This window comes from Mus caroli, unplaced genomic scaffold (assembly GCF_978045245.1).
Source record: "Mus caroli unplaced genomic scaffold, Mus_caroli_1 scaffold_16, whole genome shotgun sequence".
Taxonomy (NCBI): domain Eukaryota; kingdom Metazoa; phylum Chordata; class Mammalia; order Rodentia; family Muridae; genus Mus; species Mus caroli.
This window is the reverse complement of record NW_028227271.1, coordinates 100,416,606-100,439,362: the sequence shown is the minus strand read 5'-3', so window position 1 is coordinate 100,439,362 and position 22,757 is coordinate 100,416,606. Positions and strand designations below refer to the sequence as shown.

Genomic DNA, 22,757 nt, shown 5'->3' with positions numbered 1-22,757 from the left:
CAGAAATCCATTTTATTCCTCCTTTTGATGTTCTGTGCTTTACATTGCAGCCCCGGTGTGTCTTTGCTCCTTGCTTTTGCCCTCTTCCCCCACAAATCTTGTGATCTCCTTTCAAGTCCTTCTGTTAGGTGAATTTTTGTTGAGCTCAGAGATACTGCAAAGATGGAAGTGTATTTCTGAGAGCTAGAAAGATGCCCCAGGCAGCCCACAGGTACTTACTTAGTCACATGGTATTTTGTAACCCCAACTCTGTCAGAGTTCTCTGGACCACATTGCAATATCCAAAAGCACATTGGTCATTTTGGTGCATTTAGTGTTCTCGTTTCTGTAGATGCAGAGATGAATGGTCTCTGCCGAACTTTGAGCAAGCTCAGACCTGTTAGGAATTGATAGGAGATGAACATCATAACATGGATAGTGGAGGGGGAAGGAAGAACAGAGCATCAAACAAGGCCCTCATGCTGAGGATGCCCTTGGGACGCTGGAGTGGATACTATGTGAGGTATATTGGAGAGGCTACTCTGACAGCTGTCGTTGGCTGTGTCCATTTGACTCTGAGGTGATGAGTTGTGATTTGCTGCATTTTCCCAGCGCCTGGTGACATGGGAATGACAAATTCCTAGAACATTCTGTTGTGTAAAAAATGAGCTGGTAGCCGGGTGAGGTGGCGCACACCTTTAATCCCAGCACTCGGGAGGCAGAGGCAGGCGGATTTCTGAGTCCAAGGCCAGCCTGGTCTACAGAGTGAGTTCCAGGATAGCCAGGGCTACACAGAGAAACCCTATCTCAAAAAACAAAACAAAAACAAACAAACAAACAAAAAAGAGCTGGTTATAGCTGGTTATATGAGATTAAATTCATTTTGATGCCCTGAAATGTACTGCTATGGTAGCATGAGATATTATTATTTAACCAGAGTTGCTCATCACTGAAAAACATAGTTCTAGGATTACATGTAGCAATCTAAAGAATTAAAGAACTACCAAGGAAGCAAATTCTAGAAAGTTCTGAGGCACCAGTCATTGAAAAACAAAATTGTGAAGTACCTAAGGTCTTGAAGAAGAGAAAGATGTCAGGGAAACAGAAGCAATGGAGTTTAGGAATCAGTCAAGTTTATGATGGTATTAAGATGCCATTCCACTCAGTCCCCCTCCCACAGTTCTCATCCCATTCTTCTTCCTCCTTGCCTTAGAAAGAGTGCCCCCTGACACCAGGCCACCCCCTTCCCTGCGGCCTTAATCCTGGGAGGATTAAGTGCATCTTCTCCCACTGAGGCCAGATCTGGTAGACTTCTGCTATTTATGTGCCAGGGGACTTAGACAGTTGGTGCTTGCTCCTGGTGGCTCAATCTCTGGGAGCTCCCTGGGGTCTGGGTTAGTTGAGACTGCTACTCTGCCTATGGGGTCACTCTCCCCTTCAGATTCTTTAATCCTTCTCCTGATTCAACTATAGGGGGTCCCTGACTTCAGTCCAATGTTTGGGTAGCAGATACTTATCTGCTTCTGTCTGAGTCAGCTGCTAGTAGGGCCTCTCAGAGAACAGCCATGCTAGGCTCTTGTTTGTAAGCACATCATAGCATCAGTAATAGTGTCAAGCCTTGGTACAACCCCCACCCCCATGAGACTCATTGGACCACCTTTCCTTCAGTCTCTTCTCCATTTTTGTCCCTGCAGTTCTTATCATAGGCATGAACATTCTGGATCAGAAATTTTAACTGTGGGTTAGTAACCTAGTCCCTCCAATTGAGGCCTTGTCTATCTACTGGAGGTGGACTCTCCCTAATGTTGGACATTTTGGCTAAGGTCACTCCCCATGCGTTTGGAGAGGCTCTCACCTCCCAGGTCTCTGGTATTTTCTAGAGGGTCCCTCCTCCCCTGAGGCTGCTTATTTCCATTTTTTTTTTTTTGGCTTTCTGTACTTCTCTCCTGCCCCACCCCCAGCCCATATCTGATCCTGTTCCCCCTGCTTTTGTTTTTTAAACATCAGTTCAACCCCTCCTCATTCAGTGCACCTTCAGTGTCGCAGGAAAGCAGATCAAGGCAACAGGGGATTACAACCCAGAGAATTTAAAAGTCCAGATAAATGCCTCCAGGTCTCCATTAAATGAGAGTACTAGTCTGTGGACTCCTGCAGTGTGTTTGATGCCACCACACTGTACCGACAGTCTTTATTAGAATTTATTTTTAAACGTTCAAAATCAGCGATTGCTCCTGCTCTGTGAATCACTGATGTATGCAGCTGTCACACTATACAGTGAGGCGAGGGGAGGCGAGGCATGCTTGGGAAAGCGCTAATGTGGGAGTTAGTCACAGTTTGTCTTGAGAGCCAACCTGTGATTGCACTGCAGTAGTGACATTTATCATCTGTGTGCATGTTATTTTCCATCTCTCCTTGATCTCTGCTCTGTCTTGGAGCTAAATGTGAATGGAATCATCTAGTGTATTGCTCTAACTGTACAAATATACCAAGCAAGCACTGGTTTCTAGGTGTGCTGAACCTTCTGATGTGTCTCCAAATATGTACCGTGTTCTGTGGTTCTGAGGAAATTAATTTAGCCCATTCCTTGCTTATTTCTATGTCAGACTTCATGAAGGGACTTAGAAGCTCATAAAGAATTTCTTGGTAGGTATAGTAGCTGGTTTTGTGTGTCATCTTGACACAAGCTGGAGTTATCACAAAGAAATGAGCCTCCCTTGAGGAAATGTTTCCATGAGATCCAGCTGTAAGGCATTTTCTCAACTAGTAACCTAGGGTGGGAGGACTCATTGTGGGTGGTGCCATCCATGGGCCGGTAGTCCTGGGTTCTATTAGAAAGCAAGCTGAGCAAGCCAGGAGAAACACTTCAGTAGGCAGTACCCCTCCATGATCTCTGCATCAGCTCCTGCCTCCAGGTTCCTGCCCTGTGTGAGTTCCTGTCCTGACTTCCTTTGATGATGAACAGCAATGTGGAAGTGTAAGCTGAATAAACCCTTTCCTCCCCAACTTGCTTCTTGGTCATGATGTTTTGTGCAGGAATACAAACCCTGACTAAGACAGTAGGATACATGAATTTTAATTATAGGTTGTATAAACAACAGCAGCTAACAGTTCATAAAAGGGTTGGATGCTGCATTTAATTTAAATCTAATACTGTAAAGTGAGACAGGCAAGAAAAGTATGAACACACTGGTCTTGCACAGATAGTAAGTATGAGCAGGACCAGGTTTTGTATAAAAATTCCTTGGTGAGACATCTACACCATTCCTACCTATGCTATATTATTTATGCAGAAAGTGGTTTATAAAAGGTCTGTGTTGGTAGGGCCCCATTACTATTGTCCTGGTGACAGTCATCATTCCTCCTAAAACGGGATTGCTTGTTCATTAAAATCCACATGGCTGCCTTCACACTCAATGCGCCTCTTCTTCAAGTAATGAGAGCAAAGCAAGAGCTTCCTGTGGGAAGTGTTTCTTGGAGGCCTGCAGACTGTTCACTCCATTAGAAGTCGGACTTGGAATGCACTGTGGCACGTCTTATTTGAGGTATATTAAATGTAAGAGAACCTGACAGCTATAGAAACTCAATGTTCATCATTAATTTCTGCTGTTAAATTTAGCTTCCGTGACATAAAGAATTTGAAATCTCACAAGGTGGGTGACAGTAGACAAAAAGAGGAGAGGAGATTTTTAATTTTATATCTGCCACTTTCCTTATAGATCTAGAAACAACTTGTTTTTGAAGATGTAATATCTAGCTACTTGACATGTAGTCAACACTAGTTTGGGTAAGTTAAGGTAATAGTTTGTCTTTTTAAAAAAAGCCCATCCAAGACTTATAATAGTCTTCCATTTTATTTCTATTCCCATTCATTCATTCATTCACTCATTTATTCATATATCTGTCCATGCATCCATTCAGAAAGTTTAGAATACCTTTATGACTTGCACTGACTTACACATACCATAGTCTTCTTAACTCTAAGTACACTGCATAGTTGACAAGTTACTATATGGAGCAAAATCATAATTAGATTGAGTTATCAGAAATGCATTGCCTCTGACCGTGTACGTGGTTTGACACCAGTCGGGGGAGAGATCTAAACTAACTCATAGGTGGATGCTTAAGCAGGCAAAACAGCCAAATGATGGTGGCAACATCTGTTGTATTTGGTATGTTTAGATCCACAAGAAAGCAGAAGTATTTGACTGTTTTTAAGACAAGACCCACAGTGCACTAGGCCAGTCTACAGCTCAAAGGAAATGTTCATTTACCAGCTTAGTGCTCTGAAGTTAAGCAGGAGTTTAATCATAACTGGAAGAGGTCAGAGCTGATGGAGCTTACAGCTGGGCTTCCTGCTGGGCTCCATGGAAGCACTAAGAAGCCACTTCTACGCTGGGGTCAGCATGGAGCTCAGGAAGGGGTTAATGGGTAAAACCTGGCTTCTGCTCATAATTCCTCGTCGGTTTTCTGTTGGAAGAAAAGGAACTGTGGCTAAAAGAAACCTGGAAAAGAAAAGGTTCATTTAAGCCAGGTCATGTGTTTTATTAATGAGCAAACTTAAGCCCAAACAATTGGTGGGGGGGGGTGGGCAATAGCCCCAGAGAAAGTGAGCACAGCCTGTGGGGTCACTTGGCTCTGCAGGGGTCTGCTTTCCATGATCACTAGGTAAGAATAGAATCAATTCAGATGCTTGAAATTAACAACAAATCGTGACAGCCCTCCCTGGGAGGCCTGAAAAGCATCATGGGGACTTTGGGGCTACAAGTGGGACCTGTAAGAAAATTAGGTGTTCACATATCACAAGTGGATGTCTAAATTTGACATTGAGGAATAAATAGCATGCTAAATATAATGCTTTAAATGTAGGAGAAAAATACATAAAAATACAAAATTGACATGTTTTCCAGTTAAAGGAAGCAAGGCCTTGCTGTTTTCTGTGCATCTGTTGTTATTATTATATTTCTTAATGAATAGAATTAGCCCTGTTTTAGAAGAGGAAGGTTGGGTCACATGCTTGTTTTTTGTGTCCTTCCTACTCTTGGCAAACAACGACAGATCTTTTTTTTAAAGGACCATTCTGTGGAGGAGAATAATGAGGGGATGTTGTACTTGGAACTGCCCGTCATGTGGTTCAGAAATTGAGGCTGGAGGGTACATACAGGTAGAACAATGTTTCCCTGGTAAGCCTCTTAAGTATTTGGTAACTTGTAGCAGTCCTCTCCAAGTTATTCCAGGGGTGATAGCTACCTAAAGAGGGAGGAGGGCTTGACAAAATTTTGGAAACAGCTGCTTCTTAAAAGTTGATGTCTCTACTAGCTCCTGGTTTTCCTACAGTCACACCAGTTCTAAGCAGGAATTATTTTCTAAATAATGTTGTTAACGTTTTCTCATTGTCCTTTCAAACAGGGAAATGCTCATAAAATCATGGAGAAATGTACATTACCACTGACAGGCAAACAGTGTGTCAACCGCATCATTACAGAAAAGGTAAAGTCCGCTCTTCTTGCCTCTGTGCACATTTACCATCGTCCCTCTTGTTTTATTTGGAGACACATTTGAGACTTTTTAAAATCACCATCTGAAGTTATATCACATCAGTAGTCATGAGATTACATTGGTCTGTGGATGGAGGGAATGGGAATATTACTGTTTCTAACTGTAGACTTGTTCATGCGCAGTTCTCTGGAATCACACACACACTGGAACTCTAATCCTGGATAGCTTTCGCAGTGTGCATTAACCAGAAAAGATGTATGTTAATGCTTACATTTGGATTTTTTTTATTAGATATTTTCTTTATTTGCATTTCAAATGCTATCCTGAAAGTTCCCTATGCCGCCCCCCCTCCCCGCCCTGCTCCCCTACCCACACACTCCCACTTCTTGGCCCTGGCAATCCCCGTACTGAGGCATATAAAGTTTGCAAGACCAATGGGCCTCTCTTTCCAATGATGGCTGACTAGGCCATCTTCTGATACATATGCAGCTAGAGACACGAGCTCTGGGGGTTACTGGTTAGTTCATATTGTTGTTCCACCTATAGGGTTGCAGACCCCTTCAGCTCCTTGGGTACTTTCTCTAGCTTCTCCATTGGGGGCCCTGTGTTCCATCCTATAGATGACTGTGAGGCACTCACTGATAAGTGGATATTAGCCCAGAAACTTAGAATTCCCAAGATACAATTTGCAAAACACAAGAAAATCAAGAAGAAGGAAGACCAACGTGTGGATACTTCATTTCAAATGTTATCCTCTTTCCAGGTCTCCCCTCGGGAAACCCCCAACCCCATCCCCCCTGCCCCTATGAGGTTGCTCCCCCACAAATTCACCCACTTCTGCCTTCCCTGCCCTCCCCTTCCCCTACACTGGGGCATTGAGCCATCAAAGGACCAAGGACCTACCCTCCCATTGATGCCAGATAAGGCTATCCTCTGCTACATATATAGCTGGAGCCATGGCTCTTCTTTGGTTGGTATTTTAGTCCCTGAGAACTCTGGAGGGTCTGGCTGGCTGATATTGTTCTTCCTATGGGGTTGCAAACCTGTTCAGCTCCTCCAGTTCTTGCTCTGTTGGGGTCCCTGTGCTCAGTCCAATTGTAGGCTGCAAGTATCCGTATCTGTGGTCAGATTCTGGCAGAGCCTCACCTTCTTATGAAGTGGACTCCAGAACACATCTGCCCCTTCCATGCCTCTGTATTTTGATTCCTAAATGGACAATTTTGGCCTATTATACAGTATAAAGTTGCTCATATCAGAGGAATATTTGGGCCTGCTGTCCTCCACAGCCAGTTTCCTTTCTCAGATTTAAACGTACCATGTGGGAACGTCATGATTCTCATAAGTCATCTGGGAAGGTGGTTTTCTTGAAGACACAGGACAGAATTGCTTGTCTGGATTTCCCCCACTCCTCAGTAATGTCTCTCTTCTTTTGACCAGAGCTGTATGGCAGTGTCTCACAGTATCTGGCTTACTAGCTTTTTTTACAGGATGTGAACACCCTAAAGCACACTCTGCAATAGGCTAAGTATAAAACACTTCCCAGAAGCTGCATTTTCAAGGAAGTTTCCATCTGGTCTTGCATTCCTGAGAGTGTTTGTATGGATTCCATAAATGTGCATAATTACCCAATGGCAGAAGAGCAAGTGTATCAGCCATTGTTATTTCTTGAGTCTCCTCTAAGCTATGTACAGGACCTATTGAGACAATCCTTTGCTTTGCAGTTAAGACAGCTATTCTCTATCCTGATTTCAATATGGTGGTAGCCTTCATCAGGGGTTTTCTAGCAATATTCTTTCCAAATCTGAGCTTTCTTTCACCCCTTGAGTCAGGCCCTCTCCATGTTGCCCTGCCCTTGCCTACCCTCGTTTGGCCTGCCCTTGCTTGGCCTACCCTCTCTTGTTTACCTTCCTGAGTCTAGCAGGGCAGGTGCTGTGTAGAGGATGCTGGATGAGAGGGTGAGGATGCATAAGATGCATGATTCTATAATCCACTCCAAGGAGAATTCCATTAGGTTGCCCTTTGAAAGCAATTGTAGTTGTTTCCTGTCACATGGATCAGGTTATAATAGATGGCTTCCCTATCAGCACCTGGCTGAAATTAACCCTCCAATTCATAATGTAGCAGTTATGGTAGTAATAAAGTAATTAACTTACCTGTTAGACAAGGTAGTTTCAGTATCATTTTTGATTAGCAGTTTGGCCTTTAGGTTTTTACTCTCTGTTTGTATCAAATTTTTGTTGTCCCTTAGACTACTAAACGAAACTCTTTCTAAATGTTTCAGGTTTCCATCTTTCAGGAATCTATCGATGGTTGACCTTCTGTATAATCTGAGAGTTAATTAGAGCCTGGTTATAATGGTAGTAAAAGAGCTGTTTGTTTGTTTTTTAAAATCATTTAGCCATTTTGCAGTCTTACCTCCCTGATTCCTGAAGCTCCATATTAATGATACCACAATTATCATGTCTACATCTCGATCCAGGGGAGAGTGTCCTTTTTCTCTATTTTTATAAATCTATAGTTGTTTATAATACATGAAAAAGCAGCAGATTGTTTGAATGGTGCTCTAGACAGACTTTCTACAAAAGAAAAATACCCATTTAAAAAGTTTTGTACCAGAATAAAGGCAACTAAGAGAATCTATAGACCAAAAATCCCAAAATCAGCATTTCCCACTCACTGAACAAACATTTCTGCTGGAAAAAAATGATGAAGGTTTTGCATCCTGTGATACTTCTTCTGGAAGTAAAAGACTGGTGACAGCTGATTGGCTTAGTCAGTCTGCTAAGTAATAACAGCATCCTGTCCCAGGTATGGTCCAGAGAATGTGTTATCATCCTATGTGTTTCCTGTGCTAAGCCCCAGGGAAGGGTTCCTGTGCTCTCTAACCACAGGGTCCCCGGGTTGCTTAGCTGTTGTGCAGCAGAGCTGTATGACAGGCCAGCTCAAATGCCAGTGCTCTTTCCTCTGTATGGTGCCTTCTCACTAATGGTGTATTTAAACATGACGGGTTAGGGTTTGACTTCAAAGGTAGTTGAAAATAAAGATTGAAGGCTACAAAAAAAATAGTTAAATTTAAGTTGTATCCACTGTAGAAAACATGAGAGATATAGCCTTTAAGCCTGAGAAAGGAGACTCCCTATGAGAGCTTCACAGAGACCCGTAGAACAGGGTTTGAAGCCCCATAGAAGCAGCTGGGTCTCAGTTACAGCTTATCAACAAGATAGTCTTCCCCAAGACAAGGGACCCCATGTTCCAGAACTAATCCCAGCAAATATCAGAGAAGACTTCTGAAGAATTATGAAGGATAAAGCTATTCTGGATGCTCTGTAGACTTCTACTACTATGGCAAAATCATCAGAAATTGGTGATGTGGCCATGGTGCTGGGTGGGTTGTTCAGGCTAGGGTTGGCATTCCTGTCTGTCTTAGGCACCAGCACTGCTATTTGATTAGCTCACCAAAAGTGTGGATGTGGATTTTCATGCCCTCCTCTTGGGACCCACCTGTTTTCATGGGAATTTCAAAGTTAGAGAGCTTTACCAGGGAGCACTTTAAGAGCTACTTAGGTGAGTTGGCTGGGCTCTCATTTCATAAGTACTCTTGGGTACTACAGCGTCTTCTGTTGTTTCCTACAGTCGTTCACCCAGCATCCTCTCCCCATCATCCCTATCCTTTCTCTTCCCAACTATCCTCCTGCCTCACTCCCACTTTGTTCATTCCTGTCCCTCTTCCGATCATTGATTGCCTCTTCAGATTGTTTCACCCAGTGACTTCACAAATGCAAGACAGCTTAAAAAAGTGCAGTACAGTGCTTGAAGATGCCAATTGTAGCCAAGAATAATGACTGATGAGGACTTGATATGGTTTATAACAGTTATAGTGGACTTTTTTTTCATTCCTGGTTTTCTGTCTCTGGATCTTATCTCTGTTCTAGGAAGTCAGAGACCTAGCTATTCCATGTGATATTTTTTCATGATGGAAATGGTTGTCATTTTCTTGACTTACCTACAGGGTGTGTTTGACGTGGACAAGAAAAACGGGTTGACACTGATCGAGCTCTGGGAAGGCCTGACTGTTGATGACATCAAGAAGAGCACAGGCTGTGACTTTGCAGTAAGTGTTTCTGTGAGCAGAACCAGCAGCCCCTGGAACCACAGGCTGGGTGGACAAATGGTTGTAGGGCATCAGCCACTCATTTCCCTGCATTTAAGGAGCTGATTTGAGCAGGAGGAGAAGAGGAAGCTGTATGTGACTCAGGCCAGAGCTGTCAGGAATGTAACAGGAACATGAGGACACACCAAGAAGCAGGAGGGGACAGAGGACAAGCCCCTGCTCATCTGCTTCATGTGAAGTCCTGGAAGGTCTCTGTTCTTTGTCAGATGTTAGCCAGTGTGGGGAAGGGATGCTCCCTTGTTCTTACACTTCTCTCACAGTTACTCTCTCCTTGACTCACTTCTGTGGTTTTCATTCCACGCATTAGAGATACTGCAATGTAACAAGAGCAAGCTAGTTGCATCCTACCTGCAGGTAAATAATAGTGCACAGAAAACTCAGACTTGGAAATCCAGTGAACATACAGGGAGAGTTTCTACTAAAATTTCCATAATTACACTTATTTATGTCTGCTTTAAAAGTGTGTTTATTTATTGTATGTGTGTGTAAAAGTGTTTATTATAAGTCACTAGTCACCTTCTGTTAGAGTTGACAGATAGATGCAATTAACCTAAGGTTAACCAAAGGACTATATATAGTCCTTTAGTCTGAAATAGTGAAGGACAGAACCCATTTACTAATTACAATGAAACACACCGAGAAGAAATTAGAGAAACTCATTTAACAAAAAGTGTTTGATGTGCCGTCCATAGATTTCACACTTAACTTCCTGAGCACGCAGGTTTGGCCTGTACCTACAAAGGCATAAGGACTTCTCTGAAACAACTTTGTTGTATAATTCATTATGTACATAGTAACCACTTCTTGGTACAGTTCCAAGGCCTTTTGTTTATTAACCTTTTCTGAATTTCCCTTTGGAAAAAAAGGCAGTCTCCCAGTAATACCTTGTTTGAAAAGCGCATTTTTAATTAGCTTTCTCATAATCTCAGGGGGGAAGAAAGGGAATTTATTTATAGTTGACCTCTTTAGGATTTCTTACTCCAGTGAAACAAGCAAACAGCTCTTAATCAGGTCTTTTGTTTTGTTTTGTTTGGTTTTTCCTGTGTAGACTAGGAAACCTCTGACAGGTAACACCTTCAGAGATCTGCAGAAATTTTGGTTTCTGCTGCAAAAGAATATACAGCATAAGACCCTTATTATCTAGCTACTTGTTATTCATGTGGATAATGCAGAAAATCTTGCTGCTTTTGTTATACACACATGGGGGAAGAGGAGCTATTTTTCATATCTGCATAGACTTGAAAATGTCGGTCCTTCTGATATCCCAGTACCATCCCCTCTGTTTATCATTATTAAGCGGATATGAAATTTTGTTTATTTAAGAGGCATACTTTGATGTTTTCATATGTATATGATACGCATTGTGTTCAAGTTAAGGTAAACATTCCTGTGTAGTAAAGCATCTGTGATAGGAACATTTGAAATGCTCTCCCCCAGTGTTAGGGTATAGAACACCCCGCTGTTATAAACATAGGCCGTCATTTGAAATGCTCTCCCCCAGTGTTAGGGTATAGAACACACCGCTGTTATAAACATAGACCGTCACCACTGCGGAGCAGCAAATACACATCCTCACTCATAACTCAGTGCTCACTGATCAGTCAGCTCATCCCTCTCTCCTTCCTGCTCCCAGCCTTGGGGAACCAGGATTACACTCACCCTTTCTATGATGTCATACTCTTTCTCCTCTCCATGCAAGTGAGATCATGCAGCGCTCATTTTAATGAGCCTGCTCGCATATTTCATCTAAAGCATTGACTTCCACTTTCGTATGTGTTGCCACAAAATCCAAGAATTCCTGTTTGTTTGGTTTTTTTTAGTTAGTAGATAATATTCCATTGTGCATGAACATTGTTTTCTGTATCCATTCATTAGGTGGTGGGCATTCAGGTTCTTTCTATTTCTTAGTTCTTATGAGTTGGGAATGTGGTTGTATTGTTGGCATGACGATCTGATCTCCTTTGTACTGAGGTTGCTGGCTCATATGGTGATTCTTTTTTTAAGTTTTGAGGGAAACTTCCAACGAGGTTCACAGTGGCTTTCCCATTCTGTTCCTACCAAGTGTCCCCTGTTAGATCCATGCCAACACTTCTTCCTTTGTGCATTGACACAGGTCTTGGCAGAGAGAACAAGAGCAGTTAGCTTTGTCTTTCTGACAATAGCTAATTGAACTAGATTAGGCCAGAATTTCATTGTGGCTATGATTTTCATTCCTTTAATGATTAAGGATGTTGTGAATTTTCATAAACCAATTTTTCATTTGGTCTTTTGTATGTCTCCCTTGCATGTCTTGTTTAGATATACTGCCCACTTGTTTGCTTGCTCGCTTGCTTTGAGACAGGGTTTCTCTGTGTAGCCCTGGCTGTACTGAAACATGCTCTGTAGACTAGACTGGCCTTGAACTCATCAATCCACCTGCCTCTGCTTCCTGAGTGCTAGGATTAAAGAAGTGGTGCCATACCCAGCCATGTTGCCCACTTTTACTTGGATTATTTAAGGGATGCTTTTGCTGTTGAATTGTTTGAATTCCATAGATACATTCTGGATATTAACTCTTTTGTCATATGTGTATTTATTGTTAGACCCTCAGAACATCCTACATGTGCCTTGCTCCTCTGCACTCGGTTTTTTCATTCTTGACTGTGGCTTGTTCGATCTGCTCTGGAGAAGCAGTTTAGTTGATAGAATCTCATTTGCTTACTTTTGCTTTTTTTCTCCATTGCTTTTGGTGACTTGGCTGCCTTCCTCCCTTCCTCCCTTCTTTCCTTCCTTCCTTCCTTCTTTCCTTCCTTCTTTCCTTCCTTCCTTCCTTCCTTCCTTCCTTCCTTCCTTCCTTCCTTCCTTCCTTCCTTCCTTCCTTCCTTCCTTCTTGACAAGATTTTTCCATGGAGCAGCCCTGGCTGTCCTGGAACTCACTCTGTAGACTAGGCTGGCCTCAAACTCAGAGATGTGCCTACCTGTACCTCCTGTGTGCTGGGATTAAAGGCGTGTACCACCATTGCCAACTTGGTGGCTTTCCTTAGGGGGAAAAAATTCCTTGCCGATTCTAAAGTCCTGAAGTGTTTGTCTTATTTTCTTCTGGTAGTTTCATAGTTTGAGAGTCTTGTATTTATGTCTTTAATCCAAGTTGAATGTAGTTTGTAGTTGGTGAGCGACAGACAGACAGGGGCTCCATGGGGAGAGGCCAGGGTTTGGTGGTGTCTGTTTTGGTTTTGCATATGGATGTCCAGGTCTCACCTGGACAAGTGCAGAGGAGAAGCCTGGCCTTCCCTTATGTTCAATGCTTTCAGTATGGTTAGTGCCTTTGTCAAACCATGTCACTTTCCATGACTGGATTAGTTTTAGAGTCTTTGTTCTTTTCCACTGGGCTGTGTCTGTTTTCATAAGAACATCACACTCTTTCAGTAGCAGTATATTTAAAATTTTAATACAGCAGATTTTGCAGTGTATTTTAAATTCCAACAGTGTGATGTTTTCCTACTGTGTCCCAAAGACTCAAAACAGCCTTGAGTATTCAAGGTTTTTCTGTGGTTCCATTTAAATTATAATGTTGTTTCTTCTGATTCTGTGAAGAAAGTGACTGGTACTTTGAATAAGAACTTGGCATCTAGAGGGATGGCTCAGTGCTTAAGAACACTTGCAGCTCTTGAAAATGACCTGACTTCAGTCTTAGCACTCACATAAATGGTGGCCCACAGCTGTCCAGTTCCAGGCTATCTATCCATCACTCCCTTCTGGCCACCACAAGTCTGAGGCACACATATGGTGGATGTGCAGAACACTCATACTTCACTGGATCTGTAGATCACATAGATAATGTGTACACTTTCACCCTTTTTGTTCTTCCAAGCCATGGGTATGAGATAGCCTTCCATTTTCTGTACCATCTTCAGTTTCTTTAGGGCATTGTAGCGTTCATCTTTTCCTGGATATTTGGGTCTCCTCTACCTCTCCCTTATTGTGAATATTGCTGTTATGGATACTGGTATACAGTATTTCTTTTGAGATCCTATTCTGAAAATTTTCTGGAGATGTAAGATTGTGGGTCACATATTCACTTCTGTTTTAGTTTGTGAGGTGCTTCCACACTGTTTTCCACAATGATTGAACCACTCATAGTCTTACTGCCAATTTTCAGGACTTTCATTTGCATTTCTCTTACAAGTGACTTATAGAACCATTTATATATTGGCCATCAGAGGATCTTCTTTGAAGAATTATCTGTTCAACTGACTACTTTTTTAATCAAGTTATTCTTTGCCATCTTATAAATCATCCTATATATCCTGGGCATTACTCCCCCCTTTTGTATACATGACTTGTTTGTGTGTGTGTGTGTGTGGGGGGACTTATTTTTGTGCAACTGTGACCCAATATTTAACTAAGGAATCCTGTTTGCTTTTCTCCCCTTGTGCTTATATTTTGAAAGAAGACTCTTCCTAGATTTATCAAATGATTAATTTTCAAAGAACCAAATGATGTATATCCATATACTCAAGCTTTGACAAGCAGATGAAAATCTCAGATTTTATTTAAAGAATACTTTGTATTTATTCTTTGACAACTTTATGAGTTACCAATGTACCTTCATCATAATCTACCTTTATCCCCATAGCTCAGACTTCCTTTACAAGTCTCCCTACTATGATCATAACCTTTTCTCTTTTTCCTTTTGTTTAAATATTTAGTTAGCTAGTTATCCACTTCACATCCTGATCATAGCCCCCCTCCTCCCAGTACTACCCTCACAATTCTCCTACCACCATTACCCCCTCCTCTTCTCCTCAGAGATGGGCAAGCCCCTCATGGTTACCAACCTGCCTGAACACATCCCTTTCCACTGAGGCCAGACAGGGTAGCCCAGATAGGGGAAGGGGATACAAAAGAGATAAAGGCCTTACTTTATATCTGCTACATATATAGAGAGGGCTGATGTACAGCTCACAAATGCTCTTTGGTTGACTGTTCAGTCTCTGTGAGTCCCCATGGGTCCATGGTTGCTTGACTCTGTAGGTCTTCTTGTGGTGTACTTGACCCTTCCAGCTCCCTCAGCTCTGTCTCCCACTCTCACAAGACTACCCGAGCTCCACATAGTGTTTGGCTGCGGGTCTCTTCATCTTCTTTCATCAGCTGCTGGATGAAACTTCTCAGAGGACAGTTTGCTAGGCTTACAAGCAAAGCTGTCTACAAGCATAGCAAAATATCATTAACAGTGTCGGGGTTGGTTCTCTCCCATGTGATGAGTCTCAAGTTAGGCCAGTCATTTGCTGGCCATCCCCTCAATCTCTGTTCCATCTTTATCTCTGCACATCTTGTAGTCAGGACAGATTTTGGATCGAAGGGTTTGTGGGTAGGTTGGTGTCTCCCTCCCTCCACTGAGAGACCCACCTGGCTACAGGAGGTGACCACTTTTGTCACCATATGCATATCCTCCAGTTTCAGCTAGAATCACCCCCATAGACTCTGGGGAGCCTACCCCTTCCCAGGTTTCCAGTCCCAAAGATGCCCCCCAACTCCCCCAACCAATTTCTCTTTCTCTTTCCTAGACCTCACTTTACTCTGATCCCCACCCCTGTTCCTTTCCCCACCGCCTCGTGTATAACCTACTGATTCAAATTACTGCTGTCCTGCTCCCACATGGGTGGGGGTCATCCACCAGAGCCTGGGCTACTCACCGAGGGTCACACTCCCAAAGAGACACGCCTCCTTCCCCACTAGCAGCCATCAATTGCCAGTAGCTCTTTTCAGCTAGATGTGAAGTTTCATGAGTCCCTCTCATAACCATGAAGGAATGTTGACTGGTTTAACCTGCCCTGAACCTTTCAATTTGTCTATCCTTGCATTAGTCCTTGTGTGCTTGGAGGGCCAAAGTAGGGAGCGGGGAGTAATTTTCTACTGCTTCAAGTCCATGATCTCTGAAGTGTCTTTTGCAGTGTATATTAAGTTAAATTGATTATTTACTTATTTCTTCCCTGATGTACAATTAGGTAATCTAAAATAGGATTCCTTACGCTGTATCTGTGGATTCCTTTTGAAATTTAACATATCTTTTAGTTTTTATTTCTTAATTTAAAATGAAATTATTAAAAATAAATTGAAGCAGTACTTGAACATTCTATGGTAGAGTAAACTTTATAATTATTTTGTTTTCATTTTTCTCCCATCAGGTTTCACCAAACCTAATGCCAATGCAGCAGATTTCAACCTGAAGCATCCACTGGACATTTGTCCCAGGCTGCCAAGATTGCATTTTCAACACATAGGATTTAAACGGAAGGATGCCAGTAGTCAACAGTTATCATTTAACAAGAAGTTTCGGCTAGTTTTCTTCTAGTATTTCTGGATTTGTGCAGCCATAGACATTGTTCTCTCCATTGTGATATATCAGTTCCATGGGAAAAAAAAAAAGGAAAACATTTCATTGTGGTCTTGCTTCATGAGTGCTAAGAAGGTTGTCTTTATCATTGTTGCTCACAGTGGATATATGCTCATTTTTATGCTATATATATTAAACCTCGACTTAGCCCTGAAGGTGAATTTTCATGTGCATTTGTGATTTGGTAGAGTACTTTTTGATGACTATGTATCTTTTACCTTCCTCTTTTTTGAGAGATGCCAGTTATGCTTGCTTTCTTAGAAAGTCCTCCTTCCCTCCACACTTCTTATAGCTAAATAGATACTTGAAAAGGCGAACAGGAATGTCCCGGTGAAAAGTAAGTAGAAGAAAGGACAAGGCATATACTCTGCTGGTGCTGACATACCACTAGATGTTGCCTTTAAAGACAACCAACCGTCTACCTATGGTGTGCTATACCTTTGTATTCTGGAGACTGTTTTTCTGTATTGAGCACCAATGTTTACTTATACAACATCTCTTGAGCAAAAAAAGAACCATGGGCAATTGATCATGAGTCCTGAATCATAGTGACAGCAGTATTTAAAGAGATGATCTTCCAGGATATCTCCCCTTTAGCCTCTCCATTCTGCTCAGCAAAGATTGTAAACACTGAATGACTTTTTTACACTACAGTGGTATTCTGCATAGGTTAGTTCTCTTCACAAAGGGCTACTGCTCTAGCCTTATCTGTGCTGGGGAAATGATGGGAAAGGCTCAGATCTGAGTGGCTAGCAGGGTTTGTGTGGCAGAGTGGACGCAGTAGCTTGCATTCATCAGGGATGCTTCCTCAGAAGTAGCCACAATGCAGACAGTTGCCAGGGGGCATTGCTCCAGAAGCTCCCTTGCCTTGGTACCAGATGTCTGAAAACCTAGGCACCCTGAAGCCAGACTGGACAGCTGGTGTCTGCACAGTGAAATGTATCGTCTTTCTGGCACTCATTAGAGGAATTTATACACGTCTTGGGTGATGGTTGGCACTGGAACTCACTCCTCAAGAATAACCACAGTTAACTTGCACATAGTGTGAAGGGGAGATAAGCTCTTCCTCCATAGTACACCCTCTAGGTAGGACTGCTTTACTGGATGGCCATGTGGCTGAAAGCATCCTCTGCCAGTGTTGGTAAGAAGAACCCATCTTAGATGGTACAAGGCCCAGGAGGGTACTTATGTTAGAGTACACATGTGAGAAATCGTCTTGTTGATATTGATATGTCTTCAGGTGCACCTGCTTATCATTCCGGTCTGTTACTTTAAGGCAAGGGGCTTCTAAGAATGTCTTAAACTTCAAAGCCTGAATAGACAACTTTCTAAGAGTGCCATGATATTTTTTAAAAAATGTGTTAAATGACACAATAAAAATTGCAGGTTGACGGAGACAAATGTGTGTGTCCTCTTATTTGGGAATGGTGCGTGAGAAACACCTCAAAGGTTGATTCTAACAACCATTGGTCATTAGGTCAGCAGGCTTCTACTTCTAACCACAGTGTTACCATCTCTTTCTTTTGTGGGGAGGGAGTGTGGAGACAGGGTCTCTCTGAGTAGTCCTAGCTGTCAAGGAATCCATTCTACAGACAGACTGGCTTTGAACTCACAGAGGTCCACATGCTTCTGCTTCCTGAGTTCCGGCATCAAAGGCACCACAATGCCTGGCATTAGCTTTGCCTTTTAACCTTGCCTAATAGATATATTTCTTTTTCTAGAAAGTGAAAGAAACATTACCTAATTGAATTCTGCTGTACCTTTCTCCCCATCACTGAGACCCATACCTCTGAAAATTGATTATCAAGCCTCCATATGTTAATTTTGTATGACTTTTTCTTTATGTATGCTTTTTAAAATTAATATTCCAGTGGCATGTTGAGTTTTATTGCTGTTTTAAAGGTCTTCTTGTAGTCTCTCCTGTGTCCCTTGCCTCTATACTCTCTCTCTCCCTCTCCCCCCCCCCTCTCTCTCTCTTTCTCTCTCTCTCTCTCAAAAATCCTGGGATTGGGTGCAGGTTTCTAAGATATGCCATTCTCTACTAGATGCCCCCTGTCCACTCTAGCTTTTTCCAGGAGTTGTCACATGATATAGGATATACCAATCAGGTTATCTCTCCCATGTTCAAGCATCGAGATAGAAGAGAGTTTTCTTCCTCTTCTGTCCATGAAGCTGGAAGAACGTGATTTGGTATTGGCACCAGTCCTCTGCTAAACACACATGCACACACGCACACAGCTGTGCTCTAGTTACAAAGGAAGATGCTGGCCCGCCAGAAATCTGTGTGGCTAGAACAGAATGTAGAGGAAATATTCTGGTTGTATTTGGGCCCTAGGTTCTGGTTATACCTAAACCAATTTACCCCCATCTTATCTATAAATCGCTTCCAAGTCTTCCCAATTGTTTGTCACCTACAACCACAGTATTTTTAATTCATTTTATAGAGCCATTGAGTTTTGTGTGGGGTCTGTCCTCTTACAGATTTGTATAATATGAGCAAAACAGCCTGTACACTGAGTCCAGAGAACACATGCAAGCATGTGGTGTGGGGGCTACTGGTGGCCAATAGGTTGAAGGTGAAAGACTTTCCTCTTAAAGTTGTACTCTCTAAAGCCATGCTATACACCAATGGAAGTAAGCACAGGCTAAATCGGTAGGTAGGTTTCTTTGGCCCTAACATTCATTTGTTTTTATAGGCTACGACCTTTCATTTCCTAAACTTAGTTTTCGATTGTCTATGTTTAAAATGAGGGGATTACATTGTTTCCTACAGTGGTTCCATAAGATGAAATTCATATTTTTGACTTCAAAAAGTCTTTCAAAAGCACTAAGTCACATTAGCTTAGTGTGGAATGGATTGCTCCTGTTCTTTCTTTTCAGTATCTCCCCAGCCTGCATGTTTGAGGCCATATTAATAGCAAGTATCAAGTTAAGCATAAATACTAACAATGGGTATATTTGCAGGTATATCTTTGTGACATACTTGACATCCCTTCCATTTAAAAAAGTAAGACATGTCTACCTATGGAATCTTCTGGAGATAGTTTTGTGAATCACCTAGCATGTCTGAGATCTCTAGATAACTGGACAGGTGACTGCTTCCTGCCATCATGCTTCATGGTGGAGGCTAAATGAGCTAGAACATGCCCATTATGATCTGTAATGGAGTGCCCTCTTGCCAAGGACCTTGGGCAACTGTTTCCTGGCTCTTCTGTAGAGTATCTTAGAAATGTATCTCAGCCGACAAACTGTGGGACCCTGATGCCAATGCAGCCCATTGTGTGTATGGATCACTGTTTTGCAGTGGGACATTCCATTTGTTGCTTCTGGAGGGAATGACTCCCAAAGCTCACATTGTTTCCTTTAGAGCCCTATTTTTGATTTAGGAAGAGGAAGTAGCATCTCCCACTTTGTTTTCCTGGAAGCAGAATTCCATTTTGCCCTCTCTAGATACTGTCTCCAGCTGCCAAGCTCTGTACATATCCAATTTGGACAAGAGTTCAGCAGTTATTGCTGGTTCTCAGGCAGATCTGTCAAAAGTCAGTGTGTGTGTGTGTGTGTGTGTGTGTGTGTGTGTATGCATACATACAAACATTGTGTTCTCAATGGATATACCTGCTTAACAGCTCCATGGCTGGCTATCACTGGCCTATGATAGTTCCCTGAATATATTTATTGAATTAACCTACCAGTTGAAAACATAGTTAATACTGAGATCTCTTATGTAGGGGGAAAAATCGAATGGAACTTGGAGGTTGTCACAATGGAATAATAGTACTCAAATACCTATATTTGTTTAAACACTTTATAATTTACATATCACCCAGAATATGTGAGCTAGCTTATTTGATTTTCACAGTAACTTGCCAGGGAGACATTATTACTGCCATTAAAATTAACTTGATTAGTCTGTGAGAAGTAATGTCCACTAGTTCTATAATCAAATGAGCCTTTCTGAGCTAATGTTGGATTTTGCCAAGTTAGTTAATGAGATGCGAATTAAATTCCCTGCACAGAACTAGATTTGCTGTTGCTCTCTGAATAAGCCATATAAAAAAGTCCACACCCCTTAAACCTGATGAGACAAATATTCTAATTTTGTTCCTCCTGTTCAGACCACTCTTGTGCAGAACCTAGTTCATGGTAAACTGGATAGTTCTTCAGGCAAAACTGATAATATTCCCACTGGGAAAATATTCCTGTGGAAGGTGCCTAACCACCCAGATTAGTTTGCTTGAAAGGCTTTGTGTAGGCAACCAAGGGTTAAAAAAATCAAACATTCATATGATGCCAGCATACAACTAACAGGTTGACAACATTCTGAAATTATCTTTCCTGGTTGCTACCTGTTCCTCGTGTTCAAAACCAGAGTTTTACATCAGACTGATTCTTACGAACCCCAAGAGAAGGCCTATAGTGTCATGCGGAGAGGTTGACCTAATGAGGGCTAGAGCCAGTTCTCCCACCAAGAGAGAAAGTATTTGTGGAGAGAAGGCTGGGACCATAGGAACCTAAGACAAGATATGATGTGATGCATGAGGAGACTTCCTAAGCAATGCACAGGTAAATGAGAAGATTTAAATGTTATTACAACATTTCTTGCACGTAAGGTACCACCAGTTATAAAATACTGCATGCTTTTGTTTCCTCTTTTATCAGTGTTGTGTTGTGTACATAGTAAGAATTTTTAAATTTTTTCCAACCCCAGATGGATTTACCAAGTATTTCCTCCCCACTGGCAAAGGGCCACTGATAGATGCTCTGTGTGGATGCAACCTGGGTTTAATGAGCCAAGGAAATTGCCTATTTTAATGTCTGCACATTTTCAATTCAGGGTTTCCTCATGACCAGTAGTTAAAAGGACAAGGTCATAATGGTGTGCATGAATACCTGTCTCAGATTCTTCTCTAGAGCTTTAAGGCAGCGAGAACCTGAAAGCCCTCAGTTATATGATGCCATCAGTTGAGTGATTTATCTTATTTTCAGATATGTTAAATGTGGAGAATTAATAATTTGGAGTTATTCCTCTAAGGTCTTTATGAATTACACTGGATTAGAAAATAATTTGAAGATGAATGCAGCTTTCATGTATCTATACAGTACTACCTGCCTAGAAAAATGTTGTTAGGACACACTTTAAGAGGAAGAAGGAGTTGGCCATTTTATTTATATCTATGGAAACAAGTGCTTGGAAACACTAATCAATTTACCCATCCAATGGTTTGTTGTGCCATCTTTTCATAGTGGTCTTCCCATTAGGTATGTCATTGACCTCCTATTTTTAACCCTTCAATGGCATCATTTCTACAAATCTTAAACATATATAAGTTGAAATTTTCCGGTATTGCCATTAAAGTTGTTTGCTCTATTACTGGGACTCAAGTATGTAAGCCAAGTGTGAAAAGCCAGAACATTGTAAGAGATATTTGTGGCCTGGTAAGATGCCTCTGCAGGTGAAAGTACACATGGTACAACACTGACCACCTGAGTTTGTTTCCTGGAATTGATTCCCAAATGTTGTCCTTTGACTTCTATTTAAATGACATTACATATGCATTGCTGCAGTCACACCACAACACACACCATGACCACCACCACCACCACCACCAACAACAACAACAACAATATTTAAAAGATGGTTAGCAAGATCCTTTAGAGCAGTGGCTCTCAACCTTCCTAAGGCTAGGACCCTTTTAATGTAGCTGCTCATGTTATGATGAACTCAACCATAAAATCATTACTTCTTAACTGTAACTTTACTCCTGTTATGAATTGTAATGCAAATATCTGATATGCAGGATCTCTGATATGTGGCCTGACATAGGGGTTGTGACCACATGTTAAGAACCATTGCCTTAAAAGGTAAAGGCATTTGCTTGAGTTTGACCCTTGGAATCCACATAAAGATGGAAAACAAATAGCTTACTTGAAGTGGAAATTTCTGGTTTCTTTGGAGGCTCAGTTGTGTCATGTGATGATTTATGGAAGCTTTCTTATGAGAGGTTGTTTTGCTGAAGCAGTCATGTGAGAGGATGTTTTGCCAAGGCTTGAGAGAACACATAATATTTGGAAAGAGTATAAGTAGAATCCAATGGACAGTGAATGACTCTCTTGCATTGGTTAGCCTTGCAACATTTCACTGGTTTTTGCTGACGACATTCTTGCATTGGTACACCTTGCAACACTTTGCTGATCTTCACTTGTCGTGTCTTCATAGAGAGAAACATGGCAAAGAACTTCTCATGGTATTCTGACTGCACCTTGCCTTTCTGAGGACTTGTGCCAATTTGGTGGAGACTCGTGGTTTCTTCTGGATCAAGCCACTGCTACTGATTCATGTTTGATGTTTGCCAACTGGACTAGACTACTGTTACTGATTCATGTTTGATATTTTGTACTGGACTGATGATATCCTGACAACAAAGATTGGAACCCCCACACACACACACACCCAAAGAACTGCTTCTAAACAGGTCCACATTCCCCTGTCCTATTAACCATCTTTCTCCCCTACCTTTGGTCAGTGGGCTAGAAGGGAGGCTGGAGTATTTAAGAACCCTTATTAAAATAGTTTTTTTTAAAAAATTCTAAGCCTACACCTACTCCATAAAAAGTTGTCCTCATATTTTGATAGGCACACCAAGGAAGGCATGAGTACAGCCTTTCATACACAGATCTCCTTCTCTCCCCCCCCCAGGCCCCCCCTCTCTCTCCTCTCCTCTCCTCTCCTCTCCT

General features: G+C 41.9%; 1 protein-coding gene across 1 annotated transcript in view; it reads left to right on the top strand.

The window, feature by feature from the left end:
• The window catches only part of Oxct1 (3-oxoacid CoA-transferase 1), a 130,558-nt gene extending 113,286 nt beyond the window's left edge, over nt 1–17,272 (top strand). The window contains exons 15-17 of the mRNA XM_021182934.3: nt 5,386–5,466; nt 9,485–9,586; nt 15,814–17,272. Coding sequence (XP_021038593.1) covers nt 5,386–5,466; nt 9,485–9,586; nt 15,814–15,855 — 225 coding nt within the window. The 3' untranslated portion in view covers nt 15,856–17,272. The remainder of the gene's footprint in view (nt 1–5,385; nt 5,467–9,484; nt 9,587–15,813) is intronic.
• The last annotated feature ends 5,485 nt before the right edge of the window (nt 17,273–22,757 follow it).